This window comes from Orycteropus afer, unplaced genomic scaffold (genome assembly GCF_000298275.1).
Source record: "Orycteropus afer afer isolate SDZICR_OR568_19922 unplaced genomic scaffold, OryAfe1.0 scaffold00282, whole genome shotgun sequence".
In the NCBI taxonomy this organism is placed as follows: domain Eukaryota; kingdom Metazoa; phylum Chordata; class Mammalia; order Tubulidentata; family Orycteropodidae; genus Orycteropus; species Orycteropus afer.
Window position 1 is genome coordinate 3,625,808 of NW_006921869.1, and position 27,320 is coordinate 3,653,127.

The 27,320-nt window shown below is 48.9% G+C and overlaps 1 protein-coding gene across 1 annotated transcript; it reads left to right on the top strand.

The window, feature by feature from the left end:
- The first annotated feature begins 980 nt into the window (after positions 1–980).
- CFAP100 (cilia and flagella associated protein 100) lies at positions 981–26,998 on the top strand. Its single transcript, XM_007950616.1, has 13 exons — positions 981–990; positions 1,079–1,179; positions 3,635–3,827; positions 6,756–6,823; positions 6,906–7,069; positions 7,254–7,334; positions 7,810–7,991; positions 15,939–16,003; positions 16,084–16,235; positions 23,499–23,634; positions 24,501–24,706; positions 25,774–25,867; positions 26,885–26,998. Exons 1-13 carry the CDS (start codon positions 981–983, stop codon positions 26,996–26,998), a joined length of 1,566 nt encoding a protein of 521 aa, XP_007948807.1.
- Positions 26,999–27,320: the final 322 nt, after the last annotated feature.

Here is a 27,320-nt window from a genome sequence, read left to right on the forward strand (position 1 = left end):
CAGAGCCATGCCACAGGATGCCCACTGCAGCCATTAGTCACCATTACCTATATCACAGCTGAGCAGATTGGGACAAAATAGCACTTTCTTGCAGCCATAATATTTGCTTCCAAGGTTCATACAGATTTTCTAACAGCACAGGGGATTGTTATGCTTTAAAAAAAAAAAGAAGAAGAAAAGAAAAAAGAAAAGGAAAAGAAGAATGTAAAAGTTTAAAAAATATGTATTGCAAAATACTAGAAGAAAATGCCCCCAAAATACTATCAACAACTGTTTCAAAGTAGAGGAGTTGATAATGTATCATACTTTCTTTAACTTTCCAGTTGTGTTTACAGTGAACTCCATTTCTCCTAAATCAGGGGGAGGAGGGGTAAAGCAGTCATGTTTTTTTAAGCCATCCATTTCCCCAAATATTGGGATCAGGTTTCACACCCCTTACCAAACCAAACCCACTGCCATGGAGTCGGATCCAACTCATAGTGACCCCCCTTGGGTTTCCAAGGCAGTATCACTACGGAAGTAGATTGCCCAACCTTCCTTCCGAGGAGTGGCTGGTGGGTTTAAGCACCTCTTCCCTCACCCATGAGGGAAACAGAATTGTGATCTCAGGAAGCTCTGCTTGCCGCTTCCCAAATTCCTTCCCTGAGCCCCAGGCTCTGGCACTTTGCCCACCCCCTCCCTGAACCCGGTCTCCCCCTGGGAGATTCCTGAGTCCCCTGAAAAGATGACACAGGGAGACCTCAGCCCTGGCTCAAGGTAGACTGGCTGGCTGCTGGCAATATTACAATGACAGGCATCCTTGAGTGGGTTTTCCTTAGACTTTAATGAGAGTAGCAGTGTTGACCAAGCACAAGGACATAGTAGATTCTGAAAATCAAAGAATGGTTAATGCCTATGAGGTTTTAGGTGTCAGCAACAGATTCCAACCCAAACTATTAAGATTAAACAAGAAAGGAAAGTTACTGACCCAGGCAGCTGCAATGTCCAGGGGTACACCCAAGAGGACATGTGCAGCCTCCTTGTGCAGGCTGGAAGGGCATCTGGGTCCCCCACCCCAACCGAGTGTCTCCTTCCCCAGTACCAGCGGTTGTTCCTGATCGTTCAACTAACCCTTTTCACATATCTGGAGACGTGGATTTCTTCTTGCTCAGAGACCAAGAGCGGAATAAGGCTCACTTGGTGAGTACCCAGGACTGGGGCCAAACCTACCCCCACCCCCTCATCACAACTTCCCTGCCCCCAGATCTTTCTGCTTTTGGAGCCAGATTTCTCAAAAATAGCACTTTTCTTGGTCACTCTTTCACTCAAGAACCATCAATGGCTCACCTTTTCCTCTGAAATCAATTTGAAGCTCTCCCTGGCTCTCACATGTCTGGCCTAATCTCCTCCATCTTACCCAGTCTGGTCCTCACTGTTCTTGTGCCTCTGTCAGGGTGGACCCATTAGAGCTGCATATGTTAATAGCCTCACCACTGTGCCTCCTCCTCTGCTGCTCCCTGCCTGAGATGCCCCTCTTCAAGACCTCAGTCTTCTGAGGCCATTAAAGACCATGCTATCCCAGCTTCTCCTGCTCACCTTCTCCAAGAGCCACCCTGACTGTTCAGCCATGCCCAGTCCCCTCTCATTGGAGTTCCTGGAGGCCAGATATGCACACAGGAGCTCTGGTAGCTTAGTGCCTAAGGCACTTGACTGCTAACCAGAAGGCTAGCAGTTCAAACCCACCAGCCATTCCTTGGAAGGAAGATAGGGCAATCTACTTCCATAGTGATACTGCCTCAGAAACCCAAGGAGGGGTCGCTATGAGTCGGGTCCAACTCAATGACACATAACAACAACAACAACAGATATGCACACAGATATGTAGATGCATGCACACACATATGGCCCTCAGCAATGCTTAGCACTCACCAGGGCCATCTGTGACCCGTGAGCGAGTTTTTTTTTTTTTTTTGCACCCAAGTATGTTTTCTCTTGCTTTCCCATCCCTGAGAACTGTGTGTCCAGAGGTAAAGATAGTCCACTCCATCCACAGTACCCAGGACAGCCCAGAGAGGTCCTACTAGAGCCAGGTGTCTCCATAACTGTGGGAAGTGGCCAGGGGTTCAGTAGAGTCTTACTCCTCCTTGCTTTGGCTTGGAGCCTCCTCTAGACTTCGTGAGAGAGGCACACTAGTGGTAACCACGTAAACACACATGTGACCAGGATCTCAGACCACCCCTCTTCCCCAGCAGACACACAACCTGTTGGGAATGCACATTATTGGCCTGCCCCAAATGGACAGATTCTGAAATGCTAGGTAGGGCCCAATTCCCTGCCCCAAAAGCTGATACAGCCATTTGAGAGTTTTGGCTGTTAGGCGCACTCACCTGGCAGTGTTGTGGTCCCTATGTCCCTGAAGCTTCTATGGTGGAGGTGGAGGAGTGACTGTAACTCCATACACAAACCTTTCTCAGACATCAAACTTTGGAAACCTTCCCTTTCTTCTGTCCTTTGCAGGCTTTTCCTCTTCTCACAGGACCAGCCCAGCCTTAGACTTCCTTTGCCTTCTCCTCTCTGACTCCTGTGTCCTTTGCCCTCAGCCCCGCAGCCTCAGCTCTCACATCTAGCTCACAGCCCACTCCAGGCAGAGCTCTGCAAACCCTCACTCCCAGGGGTGTGAAAGCCAGCCAGGGTGTTTCAGGCACCTGGGCCTAGCACAGAGGGCTAGGCCTCTAGGAGGATTGTTGTTGTTGTTGTTATATGCCGTCCAGTCGGCCCCGACTCATAGCGACCCCTCCTTGGGTTTCCGAGGCAATATCACTACAGAAGTAGGATTGCCCAACCTTCCTTCCGAGGAGTGGCTGGTGGGTTTGAACCGCCAGCCTTCTGGTTAGCAATCAAGTGCCTTAGGCACTATGCTACCATGCTATTGTCAGAGACCCACACAGGAGCCTGGGCCTGAGGGGAGGAAGGCAAGAGGGCCTAGAGCAGACAAAAAGAGACAAATGGGGGGTAGGGGCTAACTTTCAAGTTATTTTGGAAACTCAGAAGATCCAAACCAAAGGTTGTCAGATTTAGCAAATCAAATTACAGGGAAAATGGTTAAATTTGGATTTTATTTATTATTTTTTTTTTAATTTAAGAGTTTGCTTTACATTCAACGTTACGTGTACATTTAGTTTCACTCCCCATCTACCATGCCCGACCCAAACTCGGTCTCCTCCCCTCCCTGCCCAGTAACCCTCCCCCAGTGCCCCTCATATTTATGCACTCCTGTCTGTCCTATATTACCTCCATAAGATTTTAGATAAACAAGGTATGTCCTATGCAATATTTTTCTGACAATCAAGTTTAACTAGGCATCCTGCATTTTACCTGGCAGCTCTACCTGGACCCCTTTCTTGGATGGCAAGCAGAGCCACCTAGTAGCAGCTGTCCTTCGGGGTGCGCCATGGTTGCCCTATGTCTTTCCACTTGCCATCCTCCCCACTTCTTATATGGCTCCAGAGCCCCCCTCCTGCACACAGACACTATCACCCCTCTTCACACAGCCCCTCTCTACCCCAACCTAACCCCAGGTGGGTGTGATGGAGGAAGATGGAGACTGGGTGGGTGGCAGGGAGAGATGCCCTGACGTGGTCCAACCTACCCCCAGGAGCGGGAGCAGAAGAAAACCATGCACGTGCACGAGAAGGTGACATACTCCTCCAAGGTGTCAGCCAAGCACAGAAGTCTGCGGCGTGAGCTGCAACTGGAGGACGAAGCAGAAGAGCGCAAGGTATGCGCTGAGACTGAGCAGCTGCGCGCCTTCCGCGACAACACCATCTGGAAGCTTGCCATCACTAAAGGTAGCACCCCTTTTACACACACACAGAGACACACACACCTTCACTTTTGCCCCTGCCACCAGTGTCAGGAGACTCTGAGCAGAACCCAGCCCTGCACATCCTGGTGCAGGGAAAGGCCCTGTTTTCATAGAAGCTGGAACTCATGGGTCTTTTGCCATGCAGGTGCTGGGGGTGTTTTAAAGGGCTTTGAAAGAAATAGGGCCATGTTCATTGGATAGCCGCATGGAAAAAAGGATCTGATCCCTACCTCACACTGATCACAAATGTAAGTCCAGATGGAGTGCAAGGTTAAGGTGCTCTTGTAGAGAAAGCCATTTGAATCACAGTACTGTTTGCTTTCTAAATATTGTTCACACACAATGGATGCAGGCTGTACAGATATAAATACAGGCAATTTGTTTCAGGGGTTGCACGTAGCAGCTTTTGAACTAGATTTCTTGGTTTCACATCTGAGCCCCCAACAACCCATCCACTAGCTTTGTGGTGGGTAAGTTACTTAATCCTTCTGCCCCTCGGTTTACTTCTGTGCCAGCCTAATGAGATCATGGAGATTAAATGTGTTCATACATCTAACATGCTTAGAATACTGTCCACCACAGAGTAAGAATGAACTACACATGTGTGAGTTATTATTAGTGGTAGTTCCCTAGAGGAACTCTTGAAGGAACTCTGGTGGTGTAGGGGGTAAGGCATTTGGCTGCTAACCAGGAGGTCAGAGATTCAAACCCATCAGATGCTCCACAGGAGGAAGATGAAACAATCTACTTTAGGAAAGATTTATAGCCTTGGAAACCCAGGGGAGGTTGCTATGAGTCAGAATTAACTTGATGGCAGTAGGTTTGGTTTTTAGGTTTGTTTTTTTTCAGTAGGAAATCTTACATACTAAATACACATCAATATCCTACCAACCCAGATAATAAAGTACAAAATAACAAAGTTTATTCAATCTATATGCTGAGCAAATAATCCAAGAAGCTAGACTATATGAAGAATATGGTATCAGAATTGGAAAAAGATTCATTAACAACCTGTGACATGCAGACGACACAACCTTGCATGCTGAAAGTGAGGATGACTTGAAACACTTACTGATGAAGATTAAAGACCATAGTCTGCAGTATGGATTACATCTCAACATAAAGAAAACTAAAATCCTCACAACCGGACCAATAAGCAGCATCATGATAAATAGATAAAGTTTGAAGTTGTCATATTATTTGGTTCCACATTCAAAACCAATGGAAGCAGCAGTCAAGAAATCAGATGGCGCATCGCACTAGGCAAATCTCCTGCAAAAGACCACTTTAAAGTGCTGAAGAGGAAATATGTCTCTTTGAAGACTAAGGTGTGCCTAGCCCAAGCCATGTTGTTTTCAATTGCCTCATATGCATGTGAGAGCTGGATAATGAATAAGGAAGACTAGAGAAGAGTTGATGCTTTTGAGTTGTGGTGCTGGCAAAGAGTAATGAAAGTACCATGGACTGCCAGAAGAACAAACAAATCTGTCCTGGAAGAAATGCAGCCAGAATGCTCCTTGGAAGCAAGAATGGCCAGACTTTGTCTCATCTACTTTGGTCGTCTTGTCACAAGAGACTATCCCTGGAGAAGGCTCTCATGCTTGGTAAAGTGGAGGATCAGTGAAAAAGGGGAAGGCCCTCAACAAGATGGATTGACACAGACATAGTGGCTGCAACGATGGGCTCAGGTGTAGCAAGGATTGAGAGGCTGGCACAGGACCAGGCAGTGTTTTGTTCTGTTGTACAGAAGGTCACTATGAGTCAGAGCTGATTTGATGGCACCTAACAAGAACAATGGAAATAAAGAATTGGGAGTGGAGAGTTCCAAAACATAGAAGGATTGCACTGGTACTAAGTGTTTAAGTATGAAGATCAAAAGGATGCCTCAGTCTCCCTGACAGGCCAGGTGATTGTTATTTTTGTTAGGAAACAACTGAATTTGCTTGGATGTTTCCTGTATGATTGCTTGGCCCCTAGAATGTCCCTTACTGCCCATTAAATTTCTGCTGTTCACCTTCCACTCCTAATACCTGAGAGAGGCAGATAGTGTTTGGATGGGTGAGTTGTGCCTTCCTCTGGAAATACAGAAATGATCTCAAGCAGAGAAGTGGATGAGATTCAACAAGGAGACAGGTGTAGACCCCTAGAAAGGATGGGCCCCCAGTATTGCAGAAGCCATGTCTCAACCTTCATCTACAGGGAGGAAGATGGGTCCCTTAGAATCAAGGGCTTCCTCAAGGCCACCAATGATGCAGGGATCTCTTTCCACCATGCCAGTGCTTTTCTTCTGGAAAGAAAAGGACTAAAGTGGCAAGGCCAGAGAGCCACATGATTTTGAGGTCCTCTGCAAGTGCTCAGACTCTCCAAAGTCTAAGAGCTAAGAATTTTCCCTACAGAAAGGCCAAGGAGAGGCCCCCGTGGCCTTGATATTTGGCTTCACTGTCTTTCTGCTGGCACTTGGGAAGCTTGTTCAGATGTGCACCTTAATTTTCTCCTGCTTGGTTTAAACCCTGGCAGTATAGACATTGCTGCTACCTAACTGGACTCTGAGAGCTTAGGGTATCACAAGTCAAGATCCTCTTTTCAGGTACTGGCTAATATTATTATTAAGTCCAGCTGGGTGCCACTTCCAGGATGAGGTGTTCAGAGCCTCATTTTTAGTGAGAAGAATGCTATAGCAAAAGAGGGCCAAGTCAGACCTAAAGAAGGACTTCTCACCTGGTACAATCTCCAGCCATAGAGTATACGTGTTTCCTGCTGTAGACAGGACAAGAGCACCATCTCCCACGGACCTGTCATAACCTGGTATCACAGTGGGCACATAGCAGAGCCCCAGACTAGGAGTCTGTGTGTCCTCCTTGCTGCAGGGCTTCCTGCCCTATCCCTAAATACGTCCCTTATTTCATTGCAGAAAAACGAATGGAATCAGATAACATAAACAGCTATGTTGACCAGAAGCGGCAGATGTTCCTCATCCAGGTAGGCCCAGCTGCCCATGTGAGGGTCCGTCGGTGGGCATGCCAGCTTGGTGTGGCACCATGACTGCTCTGGTGGCCCTCAGTATGCCCTGGAGATGAAGCGGAATGAGATCCAGCGGCTAGAGATGCTGGCAGCCAAGGAGGAAGCCAAGCTGGAGCTGGCGGAGAAGTCTCTGGAGAAGGATGCAGCTCTGTTTGATGAGTTCCTCAGAGAGAATGACCGCAGTTCCGTGCAGGCCCTGAGAGCGTGAGCCTGTAGGCTGGGGGCTGCAGGGGCCATGGGAGCGTGACTCTGATCCCTGTGTGACCTGGTTCTGCACCCCCATCTACACCCCCACTCAGCCCAAGCCTGGCCACCCCTGGCACTTCCTGCACTCCCTCATGTCCCTTTGATAATCTGCAACTGGCTCCCTGCACCCACCCCATCCTAGGGCTGAGAAGGAGACCAAAGCAAAGATAGAGAAGATCTTTGAGTTCCGAGATCTAACCACCCAGATCATGAACATCAAAAGGTAAAGACAGCAGCCACAGACCATGCGGGAGTTCAGAAGCCGAACTGGGCCCTTGGCTGGCTCTGCCTCAGTTTCCCTCTAGCATTTCTCTAGCCAAAGGTATTGTCTCAAAACCTGAGGAGATGGTATGCCCATTTTTAGATGAGGACACCAAAAGAGAGTCACTTTTCCAGTCACCCCCCTGGCCACTGGGAGGCAAGGATGACTTGGCCAAAGGCCACCTCTTTTCCATATCCAGAGAGAAGGATACACAGAGCCCCTGGAACAGACTAGAACCTGAACATCACAAGACCTAGTGGTCCCAGGTTAACTCTCGAGGCCTCCCTACTCTGGTGTGTCCCAGGGGCAAGTACTCTTTCCTTCCTGGCAGGAAAACAAAAAGCCACCCCAGGCATGACCAAGGTAGAGGGCAGGATGGCCTTGCCTACATGTCCTGCTGAGGTCTGAGCTTGGCTTCCCTTCCTTCCTGGTCCAGCGAAATCTCTAAGTTTGAAGACACTCTGCAGCATTACAAGATCTATAAGGATTTCCTGTACAAGTTGTCACCCAAGGAGTGGTTTGACGAGCAGGAGAAGAAGCGGCTGGCTCTCAAAAAGGCCAAGGAGGTGGCCAACACCCCCAAGGAGAGCAGTGTGCCCTCCACTTCAGGAGACAAAGGTAGCAGAGGGGAAGGGTGGCCCACAAGGGCAGGTGCACCAGTGGCCCACCAAGACCCACACCCAGCTGGCAGGGGCCTTGGAGGAGCCCAGGCCCACGACAGACCCCTCCCACCAGGTTCGTTCAGCCCAGAGTGGTGATGGCCCATATGTCCACAGCTCAGCCAAGGCTAGCAATGGCTTGGGAAAGAAGGGCTTTCCCCCCAAGTCCCTCCCTCCTTCTAAGATTGGGGAAAGACAGGGAGGCTTTATGCCCCTGGGCATTGCCCCCGAGTTCTGGCTGCAGCTGTAGCTGCTAGGATTTCTCTTTGCCTCCTGTAGGGCAAGGTAGCAGGAGTAAGACCACCTTCTCATGGGTCAGAGGTACCTGGTGGAGCCACGTGGGAGGGGTGCTCCAAGCCCCTATGGAGCACCTGGAAACCATTCTTTGGCTTCTTCCAGAGGGGCAGGCCTCAAAGAAGACCCCAAAACTCCAGGCGGTCCGGCTGGCACCAACCCTGTCAAACACCAGCAGCCTCCAGCCGAGCAGCCAGATCAGTGTGCCCAGCGGGGTAGAGTCCAGAAGGTGAATGGGTGGAGACGGCTGCAGGCCAGGGTCAATGTCATGCCCACCATGGCCCCAGGCTGTGGAGCTCGGGCTAGGGCCCAGCTCCTACAACTCCCAGCCCAGAAACCAGAATGTCTCATAAGTCTTGGAAGTTACCACCATTCAGGTCATTTCTGTCTGGTTCTGTCAACTGGAGCCTGGTTTTAGGGGTAGAAGGAATACAGTGCCAAGCAGTCCCCGGACCTATCCTGTAGGCCTGGGGAGACACTGAGAGGAGGCAGAACTTCAGAGTCTTTTAAGAGAAGCCAAAAATCTGGACCCTTATGTAGAATTACATTTTAAATAGATTTTAAATGTAACAATTTCTTTTGAGTCTTTTAACAATATGATGGGGAACAAATAGAAACTTCAAACTAATCTGTGGGCAGTTTTACATTCTCCACCCCATTTCCAAGAGGCCAGGCCCATCCTCCCACCCATTCCCTGGCTGTGGCAACACCGCATTTCTCCCCCATTCATAAAAACTAAAAGCGTTTTTTTTTTTAAATTAAATTTAAATTTTCTCAATAAGTAATACATTTACCTGATTCGCAAACCAAAACTGTACAGAAAGCTATGATCAAGCAGTCAGACCCAACCCATCCCTGTCCTCATCCTGCCAGCTCCCACCCTGTGCTGCTGGAAGCCACAGGTGGGCCCTGCAATAAGTTTGATTTTCCTCTGTATTTCCTTCCAGTAATTTCCATGCAACAGTAGGTTGAACCAAATGAATTTGCTATTTCTGTAGGTTGAACAAAGTCACATACAGGCATGTTTTTATAATTCACCTTAAGAAAAGTAAAGGCTATATTCTTAGGACCTCTTCCTGTTACAAAGGGAGCTGACCACACGTACCTCCTTTCTCTCTCTCAGTGCTGAGGCCATGAGATGCATCAATATCATGTCCAGGATGCCCTTTGTCTCCTGCAGCATGGCCCCACCATGTGTGCCATTGTAGACTTGGGTTCTCTGTAAGTGGGCTATGGTCTTGTCTTGAATGTATCATGGCAGGAGTACAAGGGAACTGTAGGAGACATTGTCAAAGGAGTGCAGCTGAGTCAGGTGGTTCACTTATAGTATAGTCTGCCACCGACCAGGCACCCTACAGCCTCACCAACAAGGTTCTTTGTCAAGGCCGAGAAACAGAGTCACTTGGTATAAGTGAAGTTGGCTTCTTTTCATACATCTATGGGGCGCTGGTGGGGCAATAGTTAAGCATGTGACTGATAACAAAACCACCAGCTGTCCCATGAAAGAAGGATGAGGCAGTCTGCTTTCATAAAGATTATAGTCTTGGAAATCCTATGGGGCAGTTCTACTTTGTCCTACAGGGTGGCTATGGTCAAAATCAACTCAATGGCAACAGGTTTGGTTTGGTTTTGATTATAAGCCATTTGACGTCCCGGGTGGTACAAACTGTTAATACACTAAGCCACTAGCTGGAAGTTTGGCTACTTCTGAAAAATCAGCCACTGAAAACTCTATGGAGCATAGTTTTACTCCATCACACATGGGGGCGCCATGACTCAGAACTGACTTCACGGCAACTGGATTTTTTTATGAACTATTTATCTGGGAACTGTCAGTATATTATGCCTACATTTCCCCTGGGATGTTGGTCTTCCTTCACCCACTGTTTCAAACCCACTGCCATCGAGTTGATTCCAACTCATAATGACCCCTATTGGGTTTCCAAGGTGGTAAATCATTACAGAAGTAGATTGCCCCATCTTCCTTCTTCAGAGCAACTGGTGGGTTTAACCACCAACCTTGACTGGTTAGCAGTCAGATGACTCTGCACCACCAGAGCTCCTTATCCATTGTTTAGGAAGCTTATCTTTGGTAAGGGCAGCTCTTTGATATGAGTTGCAGATGTTTGTTACCATTGGTCATGAGTCTCTTGAATTTACTTATGGTGGTTTTCTCCATGGAGAATATTTTTTTTTCTTTTGTTCTGAATGCAGATGGATTTGTCAGGCTTTCTTTGTGGTGTCCGGTTCTAAATTATGGTTCAAAAGATTGTCCCCTCTCTGGAGTTGTAAAGGATTTTTGCCGCTTGCTCCTCGGCTTCCTCTGCCCCTCAAATCCTTTTCTTTTGGGGGTTTTCAAGGAGTGATGGCCTCTCCAGAACTTGGGCCTCAAGGTGCTGGCAGGGGTGATGTTCAACCTCTGTGACAATGATGAATGGCCCCGTAGGAGTGCTGGCCCTGAGAACCGGCCATAGCCTCAAGAGTGCCAGGGCCTCTGCTGGGTTGCTGGCCTGCTCCATAGAATCTAGACCCTCTGGGGCAATGGGTCCTAGCAGGCAGCTGGTAAAACAGGGTTGCCTTGGCAGTGCCCATCCATGGCCCCAGGCTATAGCAATTGGGGACTCAAGGCTGTGTCTAACTATAGGCTGAGCAGAATCATTTGCAGTTAGAAGACCAGTTTGGCTACCCCGTGTATCCAGCTGGAGGCCAGGCCTCATACTGGATCATTTCAGTTCCAGTGACTTTCACTCCATGCCACCACCACCACTCATATCCTAGGACCACCTCTTGGCCACTTCATAAAATCCCCCTGCACCGTACTGATGTCCCTCACAGACCCTATGCTTTGCAGCCCTGAGAGTGACCACTGACAAGCTCCACCTGCACCTCCTAGGAGAAGCCCCCTATTCTCTCATCTCCTTAACCCCCTGCACTCCTGGAGGCTGCCACCATACATGGTCCCCACTGGGTACTGAAAATGTTCTCTGTCTGGATGTGGGTGTTGTTACATGGGTGTGTATGTGTATGTGAAAAGTCAATGAAGTTTTCAATTAAGATTATCTCATTTTATGAACTGTCAAACCTCAATTAAAAAAAAAAAAAACCCTAAGCCAAACCAGAGTAGATAGAGTACAGGTACCCTCTGTAGTTAACTCTATTTACCCTCAATGTCACCCTAGGACATTTTCACATCTCCTCCCCTCCCACTCTCTGCATCCACTTTCTTCCACCCTTTCATCCTGTCCTTCTTCCCCTACTCCAGTCCCTTCTTTTTCTTTCCTCTCCCTCTACTTCTTTCCCCCTCCTACTCCCCTTTTCCTCTGCTTCTCCTTTTGCCCTCCTCTTCCCTTTCTCCTCCTCCCTCTCCTTCTTCCTCTAGTCTTTCCCTCTACCCCTCTCACTGCACTTCTCCTCTCTCTCCCTGCCCCTTCTTGAACAGCTGCCTCTGAACTAGTTCTTCCCACTAAGCAGCCTCTGACACTGATAGCACTCACTCCCCCTCTTTATTCCACAAGCACTGCTGGGCACCTGCTATATGGCAGACACTGGGCTTTTGAGATATAAAAGAGACAAAGAAAGCTTGACAGAGCAGACAGACAGAAGCAGGAGTTGATAGCGTGTGTCAGGAGACTACCTGGGTTCAATGGAGATAGAAGCCATACAGGAGATTGTACACAAGTTTACTGGATTGGGAAACTCCATGAAGTTCCTAGCAATAGACTTGGACAGGGTTTAGACCTCAGTGGGAGTGGTTCAGTCACCTATAGCAGTGAAGTTCTCCAGTTCAGCCACAAAGGAACTGGTCTGGAGTCACCAGGCAAACAATGGGCCACCCTGGAGGGGTGATCAGAAGCTGGTGGTATAAGTGTACAGGGGCCAGCAGGGCAGGAGGCCTTCAGAGCATGTGGATGGATCACACTGTGGGGAGGGTGTGCTTGTAGAAGGAATGACAGCTCAGTGGTGGCCCTCTGAGCTCCAGAAAACTGCATGTAGTGCTGATTTTGAGGAGAGGGTCTGGCCAAGGCTACACAGCCCCACAAGACCCCATGCTGTACACACACTGATGAAACTCCTCTACTTGCACCAGAAGTTGCAGGAAGCTTCTTCCTTTTGCTACATCCATCCAGTACCCTCCATTGAGGTGTCCTCATGTAAAAGGACAAATGCTAAAATGAATTCTGCTACTTATCACCACCAGCAATATTGAAGGGTGGGGGGCAATACACTGATAGCAGACAATGACAAGTGCTATTTAAAACAAACAATTGCCTTCAATTGATTCAGACTCATAGTGACCCTGTAGGACAGAGTAGAACTTTCTCATAGGAGTTCCATGGCTGTAATCTTTATGGAAGCAGACTTTCACATCTTTCTCCCACAGAGCAGCTGGTGAGTTCAAACTACTGACCTTTCAGTTTGCAGCAGAGCACTTAACCACTGTGCCACCAGAGAGCAGGGCAAGGAGCTGAGGTATTGGGGTAGAGGCATTCTGATGCAATAGGGTAGTCAGGGAAGGCCTCACTGAGACACAGCATTTCAGCAAGAACTTGAAGGAGGTCAGAGTGAAGATATGGGTGTCTGAGGGGAAAGTGCAACAGGCAAACAGGACAGCTAGTGCAAGGCCTTGAGTTCAGTAAGCCTGTTTGTTTGAGGAACACTGAAGAGGCCAGTGGGTGTGGAGTAGGGAGAGAAGGAGGAGGGCTGGAGAGGTCAAGGCAGGAGCCCACTGACAGGTGGCAAGCAGTGACAAAATTTGGCTTAGGGTTTTTTTTTTTTTTTTTTAATTGAGGTTTGACAGTTCATAAAATGAGCTAATCTTAATTGAAAACTTCATTGAATTTTCACATACACATACACACCCATGTAACACCACCCACATCCAGACATAGGACATTTTCAGTACCCAGAACTCCCTATTTCTCCCTCCCAATCAGACCCCCGCAGAGGTAACCACTATTTTGATCTCTATCATTCTGGAAGATGTGCCCTTGCTCTTAAACTTGGCATCATTATATTAGGCAACATGTCCTCTTTTGGTCTAACTTCTTTCACTTGATGTTTACCTTGTTTGTGAGGCAGTCCACCAGTTTTTTCAGAAAGTGTATATGAATCAACCCCAAGTTGTCAAGTCTTACTGGTTATTTGGGTTGTTTCCAGTTCTTGGTTATGTTAATTAAAGCTGCTACAAACATCTTGTCCATGACTTAAAAAGGAGTGGAATTGCTGGTTCACAGGGTAGGCATGTGTTTAGCTTTAATATGTGCTGCCAAGTAGTTCTCCAAAGTGGTCACACCATTTTACATGCAAACCAGCAGGGTTCCAGTTGTACACATCCTCACCAAATCTTGGTGGTGTCGGTTCTTTTCATTCTAGCGATGCTGATGGGGGTGAAGTGATACCTCATTATAGTTTTAATCATGTTTTCCTGATGACAAATATGAACCTCTTTCATGTTTTTTGCACATTCAGAGATCTATCTCCCTTTATGAAGTGCCTGCTCAGTTTTTGTCCATTCATATTGGATCACTGGCATTTTTCTTATGGCTTTCTATTCTGCCCATATATTTGGCCCTTTATGTGATAAGTGTATTATAAATACCTTCTCCTAGTCTGTGTCTTACGGAGCTCTGGTAGTGCAGTGGATAAGGCATTTGGCTGCAAACCAGATCAGTGGTTCAAACCCACCAGCCACTCTGTGGAAAGAAGATGGGGCAATCTACTTCTGTAAAGACTTACAACCTTGGAAACCCAGTGGGGGTCACTAGGAGTCAGAATCAACTCAATGGCAATGAGTTTGGTTTTTCTTTTTGGAGTCTGTGTCTTGCCTTATTACTGTCTTTCTATTGTCTTTTTCAGAACAGAAATTTTAATGAAGACTATTTACTAATCATTTCTCTTGTGGTTGGTGTGATTTTGTGTTTCAAGAAATCTTTGCTAACTCTGAAGTCATCAAGATACTCTCTCATGTCTTCCTCAGGAAGCTTTTTTGCTTTTCCTTTTACAGCTAGATCTTGGCTGTCCCGCGTTAGGTTTTAGGTAAAGGGGAGTGACTGAAGTTTGACCAGGATGAAGATCAGACTGCACGGTGAGGTTGGAAATGGGAACCCTAGAGGGAGGCTGCTTCAGTAATCCAGGTGGAGGTGGCAGTGGCTTGATGAGGGCAGTGGCATGACACACAAGGTCAGGGGTCCCGGCTGCCCTCCCTCATCCTCTCTCTTTTGCAAGTTGTCTTCTGCTCATTCCTTGCATGTCCCATCCTTTGCCCTCCCTTCTCTATGACCATCTGACTCCCCTGAATTTATCACCACCTGCCCCTGAGCTCTACATCCAAATAAGTATCCCTTTTAGATGTCTACCCTCAGCCTCCCATGTCCCCAACAGCTGCTTCTCAAGCTGGACAGACCCAACTATCACCAGTTTTCAAACTGGCTCTCATTCTTCTAATCTTCAATCCTGACCCATTGTGGCCAGGGGGCCTCTTCAAGAAGACAAATACTACTACAGTGTCAGGGCTAGGCCAAGCACATTCCTTAAGGGAAGGATAATGCCCTGAAAGCAAGCTATGCAGTACTTCAGTTCATCTCAGTGAGGAGTCCCTAAGTTGGGGAGTAGCTGACAGCAGAGATGTAAATCCTGGCCCTCCACCTGTCAACCATGTGGCAGAGCTGTTAAGTGTGGCTGGGTAGGCTGTGACTGCTAGGCGGAGAGGGCCAGTAAGAGTCCAGACCATCTCCTTTGTGGTCCAGGATCCTACCCTGGCTACAGCCATTTGGAGAGTGGGTTTTCAGAAAGGCACCTTATGGGCTTGCAGTGCCCTGCAGGTGTCATTGGTAGAGTGGCCCGCCTCACTGAACCTCCCTTCCTAGTTTGTAAAGTGGGCCTGGAACTGTTTGCTGGGGATCTCCATTCCCTTCTGGGCTTCCAAAGGCCTTGCACTTGCCACCTAGGTGGGATTATTTGTCTCCACTTCAGTCTTATAACTCAGAGTTGGGTCAGATCTGACTCTCAGGCCTGCCCTCAGGGAGCTGAGGATGTCCCAGGCCTCATGTGTTCTTTGGGCCGACCAGGATCAGAAGCCACACTGGGAAAGAGCTCTGAAGCTGGTGCAGCTTGAGTGCCCATGTGCGAAGGAGTCAGGGCCTGGTCCCAAGGGTGTGGCTCAGCCACGGAGCCCCGCATTCCCAGTCTGAGCAGATAGGGATAGGAGCTATTAGGCCCAGGAGGGTCTCCATCCAGTGGCTTTCCAGCTGCCCCCACGCCATACTCCCTAAACTCTTCAGGTGGGCTCTGGATGCAGACGCCCCGTGACCACTACCCACGCTGCCCATCACGGATCAGCATTGGTGGCTGGGCAGGGGGTCTCACTCGCGGCCGTGGAGCTGCAGCGCGCGGACTGAAGGGCCGGGGCGCTTTACCCAATGCGACGAGAAACCGTTCTGGAAACGGGGAGGGGGTGCTCTGAGAGGTGCAAAGTCCTTTAGGGCTGCGGCAAGACAGCTAGGGACCCTAGGGTGCAGCTTGAGGGCGGGCGGGTTAGGGGCTTTCCGCCAGACTATCCCCACCCCGCCCTCCACATCCCCATAGCTCACGGCCTGCTGCTGGCGTGGCTGAGTCCCGCTTCTCCGCAGGTCGAGCTCTGGAATCCTCCTGGAGGAGGACCCGGACAGCGACAGCGAGGTCAGTGGCCCAGCTGGGACGGGAATTGGGGCGGGCACTGGAGTGGGGGCGGGACGGCCCACGATCCCATCTTGTCGCAGGAGCTGGAGCTCTACTTCACCGAGCCCCAGCAGCTCCTGGACGTCTTCACCAAGCTGGAGGAGCAGAACCTCTCACTGATTCAAAACACGCAAGAGATGGAAGAGACCTTGGAGGAGCTGAGCTTCACCCTGAAAAACACCCAGAACCGCATGTAAGTCCCGTGTTGGTAAGGCAACCTCTATCCTGGGGCAGGGGGAACCCTCCAAGGTTGGTCCATGCCCCAGGGCTTCACACCCCAGACTCCTTCTGCTGGGCCCCTGATGCCCTGGTACAGGATGACGAGCCCTGAGGAGGGAGAATAGTTCAAAGCAAGCCTGGCAGCAGGCTTGGGTGGAGGTGCCCAATGGCTCACTCAGGGCCAAGCTGGGTGGAAGGGGCTGGAAGCTGTGTTTGCATATACAGGTGTACCTATCAAAGAATAAGGAGCTCTGGTGGTGCAGTGCCTAAGGCACGTGACTGCTAACTAGAAAGTTGACAGTTCAAACTCATCAGCCACTCCACAGAAGGAAGACGAAACAATCCACTTCCATAAAGATTTATTGCCTCAGAAACCCAATGGGGGTCACTGTGAGGCAGAATCAACTTGATTGATGGCAGTGGGTTTGGTTTGATCACAGAATAGGAAAGGGACAAAGCCTCTTGACCTATGCCATTAGTTACAGCTGTACTTGCTGTTTTCAGCCATTTCTTAGTGGACAGAGCAGCACAAATGGAGTGGAAGCAGGCCTCTTGAGAGAGAACAGAGAGTAGGTGTTGTTAGAGAGGCATGCTAGGACCAGTGTGGGTTAGGCCTGGGCCAAGTGGGGTTATCTGGCCAGCTCAAGAGCAGTGATGGTCAGGGCTGAGGACCTCAGGGCCCAGGAAGCAGGCCAGGAGCTCTGCAACCTGAGCCAGAAAGGCCTTCCTAGAAGAGGAGAGGCATACAGGCATGTCCAGCCTGGCAAGGCAGTCAGGGCCCTATCAAGACCCTTGGGAAACCCAGTCCCAAGGAGTTAGGCCAGAAGAGTGTGTGTGAAGGGACCTGGAGTGCTTTGTCTCCCCTGCTGGTATAGGGAGGGGCTCTACAGGTACCTGCTACCTGGGCTCAGGACAGCTGGGCAGGGTAAGGACTGATGGAAGGAAGCAGGAAGTCATGTATTCCTGGAACAATACTCACCAAGCCTCTCTCCTGGGCCAGGCCTGGTTCTAGGCCCTGCAAGGTTAGATCAAGGCCCTAACCTTCTGGAGCTGACCTTCCAATGGGGCACAGACAACAGATGTCTCGGTACTGACATGTGTTAAAAGGAACACAAAGCTAAATGACCAAGAAGGAGGAATTAAGGTGGAGAATAACAGCAGATGGGAGGAACAGGCCAAGAACGCACTGAGGGATGAGGGATAGGGAAGGAAGCTAGCCACATGCAGGGGAAGAGCATTCTAGACAAAGGGCAAAGGCCTTGAGGTGGGGGCTGCCTATTGGCCTCAGTGCCCCATGGGTGAGTTATGCTCACAAGTACCCATGTCCTGTGGTTACCAGTGGGTAAGTCTTCAGAATGATATGAAACTATCAATTCTCAGGCAAGATTTCAGAGGTAGCAGAGGCAAAGACAGGTGCACCAAGGATAGGCAAGCAGCCTCCTCGTGTCCCAGAGAACCCAGCCAGAGCACAATCCATCCTCAACACACACTCACACATGCACATACATGCATGCACTCATGTACACTCACACTCACTCATGTACATCCACATGCACACTCATGCACACATACCAGAGCAGAGCCTGCAGGTGCCAAGCCAGTGCTAGTCTTCAGTGGGAGCAGCCATGCTGATGGTGAGCCACCCCTGAGAACACTTTATTTCTAGAAGTCCCAACCAGGTGAACTTAACGTCCATGAACTCGACCACCCTTCCATGGCAAACAACATAGTGTTTAAAATATAGACAACAAGGAGTGAGAAATCTGTCCCAGCACTGGAAGCAAGCATGGTTGTGTGAGAGAAACAATGTACAAAAAATAGCACAAGAATGTTCGTAGTAGATTCACATAATTGCCAAGAATGAAAACCACCCAGATGTCCATTAGCAAGTGAATATGGTACTTCCATACCATGTGCATTCGTTTTCAAGGGCTGCTGCAGCAAATTACCACAATGGAGAGACTTTAAGCAACATAAATTTATTATCTTAACAATTCTAGAGGTCAGAAGGGCAGAGTTCCTTTCTATAGCCCTGGGGGAGAAATCATTTCCTTTTTTCTCCACCTTCTAAAGCCAGCCACATTCCCTGGCTTGTGGACCCTTGTACAAAGCAGCAATGGCAGTTTGAGTCTTCCTCATCTCTCTTTCTGACTCTCCTGTCATATTCTTTCACTTATAAGAAACTTTATGACTAGACTGGGCCCACCTAGATAATCCAGGATCATCTATCTCCCCACCTCAATGTCAGATTATTAGCAACCTTAATTCCCCTTTTGAGATTAACACAACATATTCACAGGTGCTGGAGATTAGAATATGTACACACCTTTGGGAGGGAGGTCTTTACATACCATGAAGTTAATACTCAGTAATAAAAAGGAACAAGTTTAATACAAGCAGCAATATGGATATATCTCACAGACATTATGATAGAGGAATAAAGCTCTAGAGCCAGCTGTATTATTATTGCATAACAGATTACCCTAAAATTTGAGCAACTTAAAATAACACCCACTTATTATTTCATGATTTCTGTGGGACCAGACTCTGGGCACAGCTTAGCAGCTCCTCTGCTTCAAGACTCTCACAGTTGCCATCAAGGTTGGCTAGGCTGTGGTTATCTCAAGGCTCCACTTGGAGAGGAACTGATGCCACGATGTTGCTGGCAGGATCCAGTGTCTCAAAGCATCATTACACTGAGGCCTGAGTTCCTCACTGGCTGTTGGCTGGAGGCTATCCCCAGTCCCCTGTTCTGTGGACTCTCTAAATATCAGCTTAGAAGTGCTGGTAAGATGTTGTTGTTGTTGTTATGTGCCATCGATTCGGACCCAACTCATAGTGACCCTTCCTTGGGTTTCCAAGGCAGTTATCACTACGGAAGTAGATTGCCCAACCTTCCTTCCGAGGAGTGGCTGGTGGGTTTGAACCACCAGCTTTCTTGTTAGCAGTCAAGTGCCTTAGGCACTATGCTACCAGAGCTCCTCAATAACAAATATATAGTAGCAACTTAGGGCTTTTTATGACTTTGTCACCTGAGTTTGCACATTAACTTTATGAGTCTAAGGGCTTTAAAACCCAAAAAAACCAAACTCATTGCCATCGAGTCAGATCCAACTCATAGTGACCCCTTGGGTTTCTGAGGTGGTATCACTACAGAAGTAGATTGCCCAACCTTCCTCCGGAGGAGTGGCTGGTGGGTTTGAACCGCCAGCCTTCTGGTTAGCATTCAAGTGCCTTAGGCACTACACCACCAGGTGAATCCATTTCTGCCTAGTCTTTTGACTAGAGGATGGAGCATCATTTATTCTCTGTACAGCTAGGTTAGAGTAAGTAAAGGAGGTGCCTGGGGCATAAAATTTAAGGAGATGCATGTACACCCGAGTAAGGCTCCCTTAAAATATGTGCCCCTGGCACCTCCCTTGCTGTCCCTAGTCCCAGCCCTCTTCTCTGCCCACCCCGCTGAGAGTTGAGACACTCACACCCCAGCCCCTTCCAGTGGGGGCCAAGGAGAGCCCAGACTCAGGAAGATGGAACCTGAGACAAGGAGCACAAGTACACTCTGGGAAGTGACAGAGCTTGAACATGAAAACTAGTGCTGTACTTCCTGGCAGCCAGAGTGTGTGTGGAAGGAGTTGTGGGGTATGTAAAGGCATGAATCAATGAGAGGAAGTGACCAGAGGTGTTCTGGTGAGACAAAAACCTAACAAGACACTAGCCCCTCCCAGGTTCCCACCATGGTGGCCAAGGGAACAGAAGAGAGAAACCAAGTCTGAAATCATTCCTGGACACTGTGCAGAGCTGCCGACTTCTCCAAGGAGGGTTAGCCTAGTGAATAAGTCAGAAAATAAGCCAGTCTACACAGAAGGATACCAGACTCTCCCATCACCATGAGCATCAGGGCCAGAGGTAAGCACCAGCCTCTGGCAGGCAGAGCATCAGGGGCAGGAGAGGCTACACAGCCAGCTCCTGGCCGCCCTAACCCCCAGTAGAAGGAAGGGGACTGGGGTGACAAGTTGTGGACAGCCACTACCTTGTGGAAATGAAACTCCATGGCCCAGAGGAACCATCCTGCACACTGTTGTTGTTGTTGTTATATGCCGTCGAGTCGAGTCGGCCCCGACTCATAGCGACCCCTCCTTGGGTTTCCGAGGCAGTATCACTACGGAAGTAGGATTGCCCAACCTTCCTTCCGAGGAGTGGCTAGTGGGTTTGAACCGCCAGCCTTCTGGTTAGCAGTCAAGTGCCTTAGGCACTATGCTACCAGAGCTCCTCAATAACAACCTGCACACTAACCCCAGCCAAAACCAGATGAAAATGGCACAGCTGGTGTTGATTTACAGCTCTAAGGACAAGCAAACAAAGATTCACCAAGGACGTGATAAAATACACTCAATAAGTTTAAGAAATCAAAGCAAATGTTTTTCTATAGTGTAGATTCTGCAAACACTAGGAGATAATGTCTAATTCCTCTTCCTGAGAGGCACTGCATCCATGACACCTGAGAGACCCCTCCAGAGCAGGAAGAACACAGGTAAGACTGCAAGGAAGACATGAAACAGCAGATAGCCAGGTTCTGAGGGAACCTCCCAGAACTCAGAGGCAGAGAATAAGAGGGAAATGAGGGGAGAAAAGGACAGACCATGAGGAGGATACACTGAGTGACATCACAGGGATTACAGAAGATGAGGACAGAGCAAATGGAGGAAAAGCAAAGGCCAGCCGCATAGCAGAGGCGAACCTTCCTGAACGGACAAGGCATTGCAACTCATGGCCCAAGCGAAGTGCTGGAGGAAGGACACACACGCAGACACATCCCAATGGAACTGCAGACAGAACAAGCACACCTACAACCACCAAAGCAGACAAGAAAACAAAAAAAACACTGGGGCACCTATAAAGGAACCAAGAAACCATGCACCTCATTTGATTCCTCCCAAATTCTAGATACCAGGATCAGCAGGGCCACACGCTCAGGCTGAAGTTCTGTGTGTTGGTGGTGCTATTCCTGATGTATCTGCAGAAAAATGGTAGATCTTTGTTTTTTGCTTGGTCTTGTGAATGGCTTTTATTAATGTTTGGTGGTATTTATTTTTAATACCAGTCTAATACATTTTCTGACTTGGTGTACCTAGGCATTTATGAAGGAATCCTCTTTCTTGTATTTTAAAATTTATAACTTCTTCTCCAATTCAGTCCAACAGCTCTAAGAGTTTCAAACATATAAATGTATGCAAATGTGGAATAGTGTTAACAAGCCTCAGGTTCTCATCCCCCAGTTTCACCATCGATCCCTCATAGCTATCTGGTCCCTATGAACCCCATCCATTTCCACATCTCCTATATTAATCTGAAGCAAATTCAATAGTGTACATCTCATCTGTAAATATTCTAGTGGCTGCCTCTTAAGGACTCTTTAACTTAACCACCATCACATCAAATATCTATTTTCAAATTTCTAGTCTCATAAATGTCATAAATAGTTTTAAAAAAATTTAAATTGTTAGTTTGAATTAGAATCCAAATTAATTCCACACTTTACAGCTGGCATACATCTTTGATCTTTAAGTTTCCTATCTTTTTCCCCTTGCAGTTTATTTGTTAAAGAAGCCTCGTCACTTTTCCTGTAGTGAAGTGCTTCTCACACTGTAAAGCACATTCAGAGCCCCAGGTCTTGTTAAAATGAAGTAAGTGTCTGATTCATCAGGTCTGGACCTGAGACTCTACATTTCTGCAAAGCCAGATAATACCAAGGGCCACCCTTGGTCCTTGCAGTATCACTGTTCCTCTGTTATTCTTGTGAAATTGGCTGTTGGAACTAGTTTGGGAAGAAAATGTTGTGACCTAAGAATTTTAAAGATTAAGAGAAGAAAAAAAAAATGTATTTTCCCCAGTCACTCCAAGAAGAAATAGCACAAAGCACAGTCCATATACTGAAAAAGACAGAGCTCAGGCACGGCTCTGAGAGCAGACTTACTAATGTGGCAATGAAAGTGAAGAACAGAATGTGATAGTGTATCATTTATAAGAAGTACCCTGGAACCAAGCTCATTCACCTCCTGTGGTTGAGTGCTGGGGGCCTGGCATCTGGCACCCAGTAGGTGCTTACCACCTATTTCCCAATGAGCCTACACCAGGATGTGTTGTAGACTTTGGGTTTGGACTAGGGATTCTTGACCTCCTGGCCTTCACCCTGTCTCCCCAGAAGCCCAGCTGAGTCAGCCTCACCCTTAGTCTCCACAGCAGGGGGTTGCAGCCTGGGACTGCTGGGGAGCTGTGGCCCACACCTATGGGCAAAAGAAGTCATAACCAGTGGTGCTGTAAGATAAGGCAGTTCAGGTGGTCACATCAAGGGGGAGCCAATGGGGAGTGGGAGGACACCTCTGAAGTTCCCAAGCACCACTGAGTGGAGTGCTGGCTCTCACTGCCATCACTGTGGTCAGGACGTGCCAGCAACTGGCACATGCTGGTTGGATCCTTGCCACATACTGCAAGTGCTGGGATTCCTGCTCTAGAAACCCCAACAGTGTCTGCCATAATGATGGTTAAGAACTTTTTGATTTTTATTATGTAGCTGAAAAGTTGATTGTTGCAGTTCTACTCCTAAATGTGCACCCAAGAGAACTGAAAACCTACGTCCACACAAAAACTTCTACATACATGTTCATTGTATTATTCTTAATAGCCAAAAAGTGGAGACAACCCAAACGAATTAAAAATAAAACAACTGTGGTATATCCATACAATGAAATACTATTCACCCACAAAAAGGAATGAAGTTCTGATGCATACCACAACATGAAACATTTTGATGTTCAATGAAAGCCAGGCACAAAACATCACATATTGTAGGATTTCATTTATATGAAATGTCCAGAATAGGCAAATTGATAGTGACAGAAAGTAGATCAGTCATTGCCAGGGACTGGGGAAGGAAGGAATAGGGACTGATTGCTAATGGGTACAAGGTTTTCTTCTGAGATGATGAATATATTCTAAGATAAGATTATGATAATTGTCAGACAACTCTAAATATATTAAAAAACCACTGAACTGTACACTTTAGAAGAATGTTATGGTATGTGAATGATTTTGGCCCCTATTGCATGCCCTGTGCAAACATGCATGAGTTCAATTAACTCTCAGAACAGTGGCCATGGCTGGGTCCTTCTGGCCTTAGAGGGGGAAAGGCCCTTGTCTGGCTGAGTGAGCCTACCCTGCTGGTCCTACTCCCACCCAGGGACCGGGAGGTCAACCAACTGAAGCAATGGATCACCACAATGATGATGTCCATCGCCAAAGAGGAGGAGACAGCTGCCGAGCTAGAGCTCAAAGCCCGAGTCTTCTACTTCGGAGAGTACCAAGGCGCTCAGCAGGTAGGCCAATGGACATAGGGTGGAGGGAGGGCAGGAAGAGATGTCTCTATGGGATCTGGGGTGGCTACAGGCCCAGAGCAGGAAAGAAGCCCCTTCAGCTCTGACAGGCCACAAGGGGAGTAAATTATGCTGCTGGGAAGTGCGGCCAGGTGCTAAATGGCTGCCTGTGGCCCTCCCTTGGCCATCACCCTGGGAACCAAGCCCAATGAGGCCACACATCACTCAGCCTTTGGTCTCTTATGCAACAACTGTTTCTTCAACACATTTGTGTCTAACAAGGTGAACCTGTGGGGAGGAAAAGGGGTGTCCCCAAGTCCAGCTCAGAGGGGACAAAGGCTCCATGATACCTCAGGCTCAGCTGGTGTCCTTCCTGACCACACACCTAGATCCCTCATCCATAAGGACCCAGCTTCCTCATTCATTCTTGGTGTGCTGGGCAATGAGCGAGAGTATGGCCCTGCCTCTGGGACTCAGGGTCACTTACTGCAGATGTACCTCTGTAGGGCCTTTCAGTGGCCCTGCTCACGTCATTCCACCCAGCCTAGGAGAAAGGTGGTATTAATCATCTCCCAAGTATCCAGTAGCCTCAGAGAAATCAGGGAACAGGAAGTGATCTTGGGGGCGAGTATGGAGGGCTCCCCAGAAAAGGGGCTGGGCAGTGATGTGCATGTTGAGGCAGCTGGCAAAGCTGCCAAGAAGCGGGAGTGAGCCTGTGCCAGAGCAGGGACCCAGCTGATCACAAGAAAGGGAGGGGGTTTCTGAGCCAGGACTCCAGGTAGCACCTGGGACATACTCACTGCCCTCCTCAGGGGGCCTTGGGTAGCTATGGAATAGCTAGACTGCTAAAGCCTGTCCACCTCCTGCAGGACAAACTGCTGGAAAGTCTGAACTGCAAGGTGCTGGATGTGTATCGGCACTGCATCGGCACCCAGCAGGACACCAACCTGGGCACTGTGCAGATGCTGACCATCATTGAGCACCAGCTGGACGAGCTGCTCGAGAGCCTGGAGCGTGTGCCCCCGGCCAAGATTGACCAGGCCGAGAAGGCTAAAGAGAAGGAGCGCCGCATGAGGTGGGTGTGCCCTTCCCACTGGGCCAACCATAGGCATCCCACACAGGAGGGCAGGCTGGAGCAGTGGCAGGCTTTCACAGCTCCTTGAAGGGAGGCATGAGGGAAGACGTGGTCTCTGTCCTCCCAGAGCTCCTGAAGGAGGGGAGGGCAGGGCCCATTAGCACCATGCTGAGAAATGGCAACTCAGGGGTCTTTGTAGGATGTTAGAGGATGCACCAAACACAGCCTGGGGGATCTGGGGGACTTCCTGGAGGAGGTGACAATAATGCTGATTACTGACAAGCACCAAAATAGGAGGCTCAGGAAAGGGAAAGGATCTACGAGAGCTGGAGCAGCGTTAAAGGGTAGCCAGCAGAGACTTGCCCTGAAGACAAGGGGCATCAACGAAGGGCTTTATGCAGGGACAAATACGGTCAGGTCCAACCTGGTTAGAATTTTTTTCTGGCTGGATTGGAGAAGAGGCAAGGTGGGATGTGGGAGAGCTTTAGGTCATCCCAGGCTGAGTTTAGGGCTGGAGCAGGCAGTGCCAGCTCCATGTGTCAAATACAACAGAGTGCAGTGTTGGTCCATCCTTGGGAGGTCCAGGGGGTCTCCACACAGGTCTAGCAGCCCAGTACACCAGTGTCCCTGCCTGTCCAGCCCTGAGACCCTATCTGCCAACAGCCACCTATCTGCCCCACAAGTACAGAAGCTTCTCCCTGGCCTAGCACTCTGTTTGAAGCAGGGATTGGCATATGCTGGCTGACCCAAAGGATGGGACAAAGGCCACACTGACCCAGCCTGTGGGGGCTGGAGCCCACAGGGATGATGGTGATGGTCCTGGGCAGTGACAGTCAGGGACACGGGAGTCTGTGCCTCCTGTGGGGATGGTCTGATGGGCCTTAGTGATGAAGAGGATGACCCTGGGCATCTTTGCCAGAAAAGTGTCATCATCCTTGGCTGTGGGGAAGTGGCAATACCCTGCCAGGGCAGGGAATGGCTGGGCATCCCTGATCTTCAGAACTGTGTACTGGGGTGGGCAGGTCAGCAGGAACTCCCAGTTCTTCATGCCATCTCTTGCTACCCAGGCTACGGGAAGAGAAGGCCATGTTACAGAAGCAGCTCCAGGAGGAGCGTCTACAGCGAGCCCGGGCCCGAGCCCACGCAGAGATTAAGAAGAAAGTAGGTGATTACCCTGGGGGGTGAGGTCCCAAGACTAGGTACATAGTGCTGCCCTTGCAGCCCCTGTACCCCAACCCACATTGCAGATGGCATCACTGAGACTCTGCAGGCCAGGTGGCAGCTGGGTTTCTACACCCAGGTCCCAGGGACTACCCTCCTTTTGGGATTTGTCCTCTCCTGGGGACTTCTTCTGCCTCAGGACATCTCCCAGCCTATGGGGTTGATAGCACCCCCTTCAAGAGGCCCATAGGCACCCCCTACTCCTCTACACTCTGGGTCCATGACTGGCCATAGGGCAGGGCCCTCACATTACAGTCCAGCCACATGTACTCCCCACTTAAGGAGCTGATAGGGACAAATCAGTCCCGGCTTCCACACCCCCACAAGGCCTGTCCCTAGGAGCCCATCATGCTGTCACTTGGCCTCCCCTCTACACAAATGGGCTACAGTAGCCAGTGTCCTTGGGTCCAAGGAGAACTCTGGCCAAAGGAAGCCCTGGCAACAAGAGTGTGTCCCCAAAACAGGCTGGGAGCTTGGAGGATCCTCCCAATTGACCAGTAAGGATGACTCCAGTGTTCTCTGTGGAGAACAATAGCCTTTGCTCCAACCAGTATTCCCCTATGAACTCCACAAATGCTTTAGGGTCTCCACGGTTCCCACAGCAAAGGAAATGGACTGTCTAGCCCAGCATTCCCCAAGCTATGGGACTAAGCCACTGCCCCCCTCAGCATTTAGAAGTTAGTGTTCCATGGAACTTATGTTAGCAAATGTTGATATAGACCTTTTGACACCAAAGCTATGTCTGAATCAATCAAACTCAATCCCACTGGGCTGGCCAGAAGAGCTGACTGTGGCCACTGAAAGGCTCCTAGGCAGGGCTACACCTGCCCAGAGGTTCTCTGGCTTCCTCCCCCATTAGGGTTTGGGGAGTATTATGAAAATCATCACACTAAGCTAGGCCTTTGGGGCAGAGATGACACAAAACAGACACTGATGATGTTCATTTCCTCTTGGCAGAAAGGCAGAAAACTGGTGTGCCGTTCCCGGCCCCCAGTTCTCAGAACAAAGGAAGAGTCTGAACACATGTTTATGGATAAGGAAAAGGAAGAGCAGCTCTTCTTCTTCACCTAACCTTCATGGAACCGCCTGGGGAGTGCAGCTGACAGTGTATGAAAGAAGCCAACAGTGGAAGCAGAGCCTGTGCCCTGTGCATTCTAGCAGTTCCCTTCTGTACATTTCTTTTCTCCCACTTAAATAAACTCCATGTCTCCTTGATGTCTGGAGGCCTATATAAGGAAGATGATGCTTTCATTATTTGGCCTTAAGCCTGTGCTTGACAGAAGGAGCACCATCTTGGTTCTCCTTTAAAAGAGCTGCTTTAAGAGACAAAAGCATTGGGATGGAAGCTCTAATTTCATGAAAAGATGCAGTGTGGAATTATCCCTGATGTGAA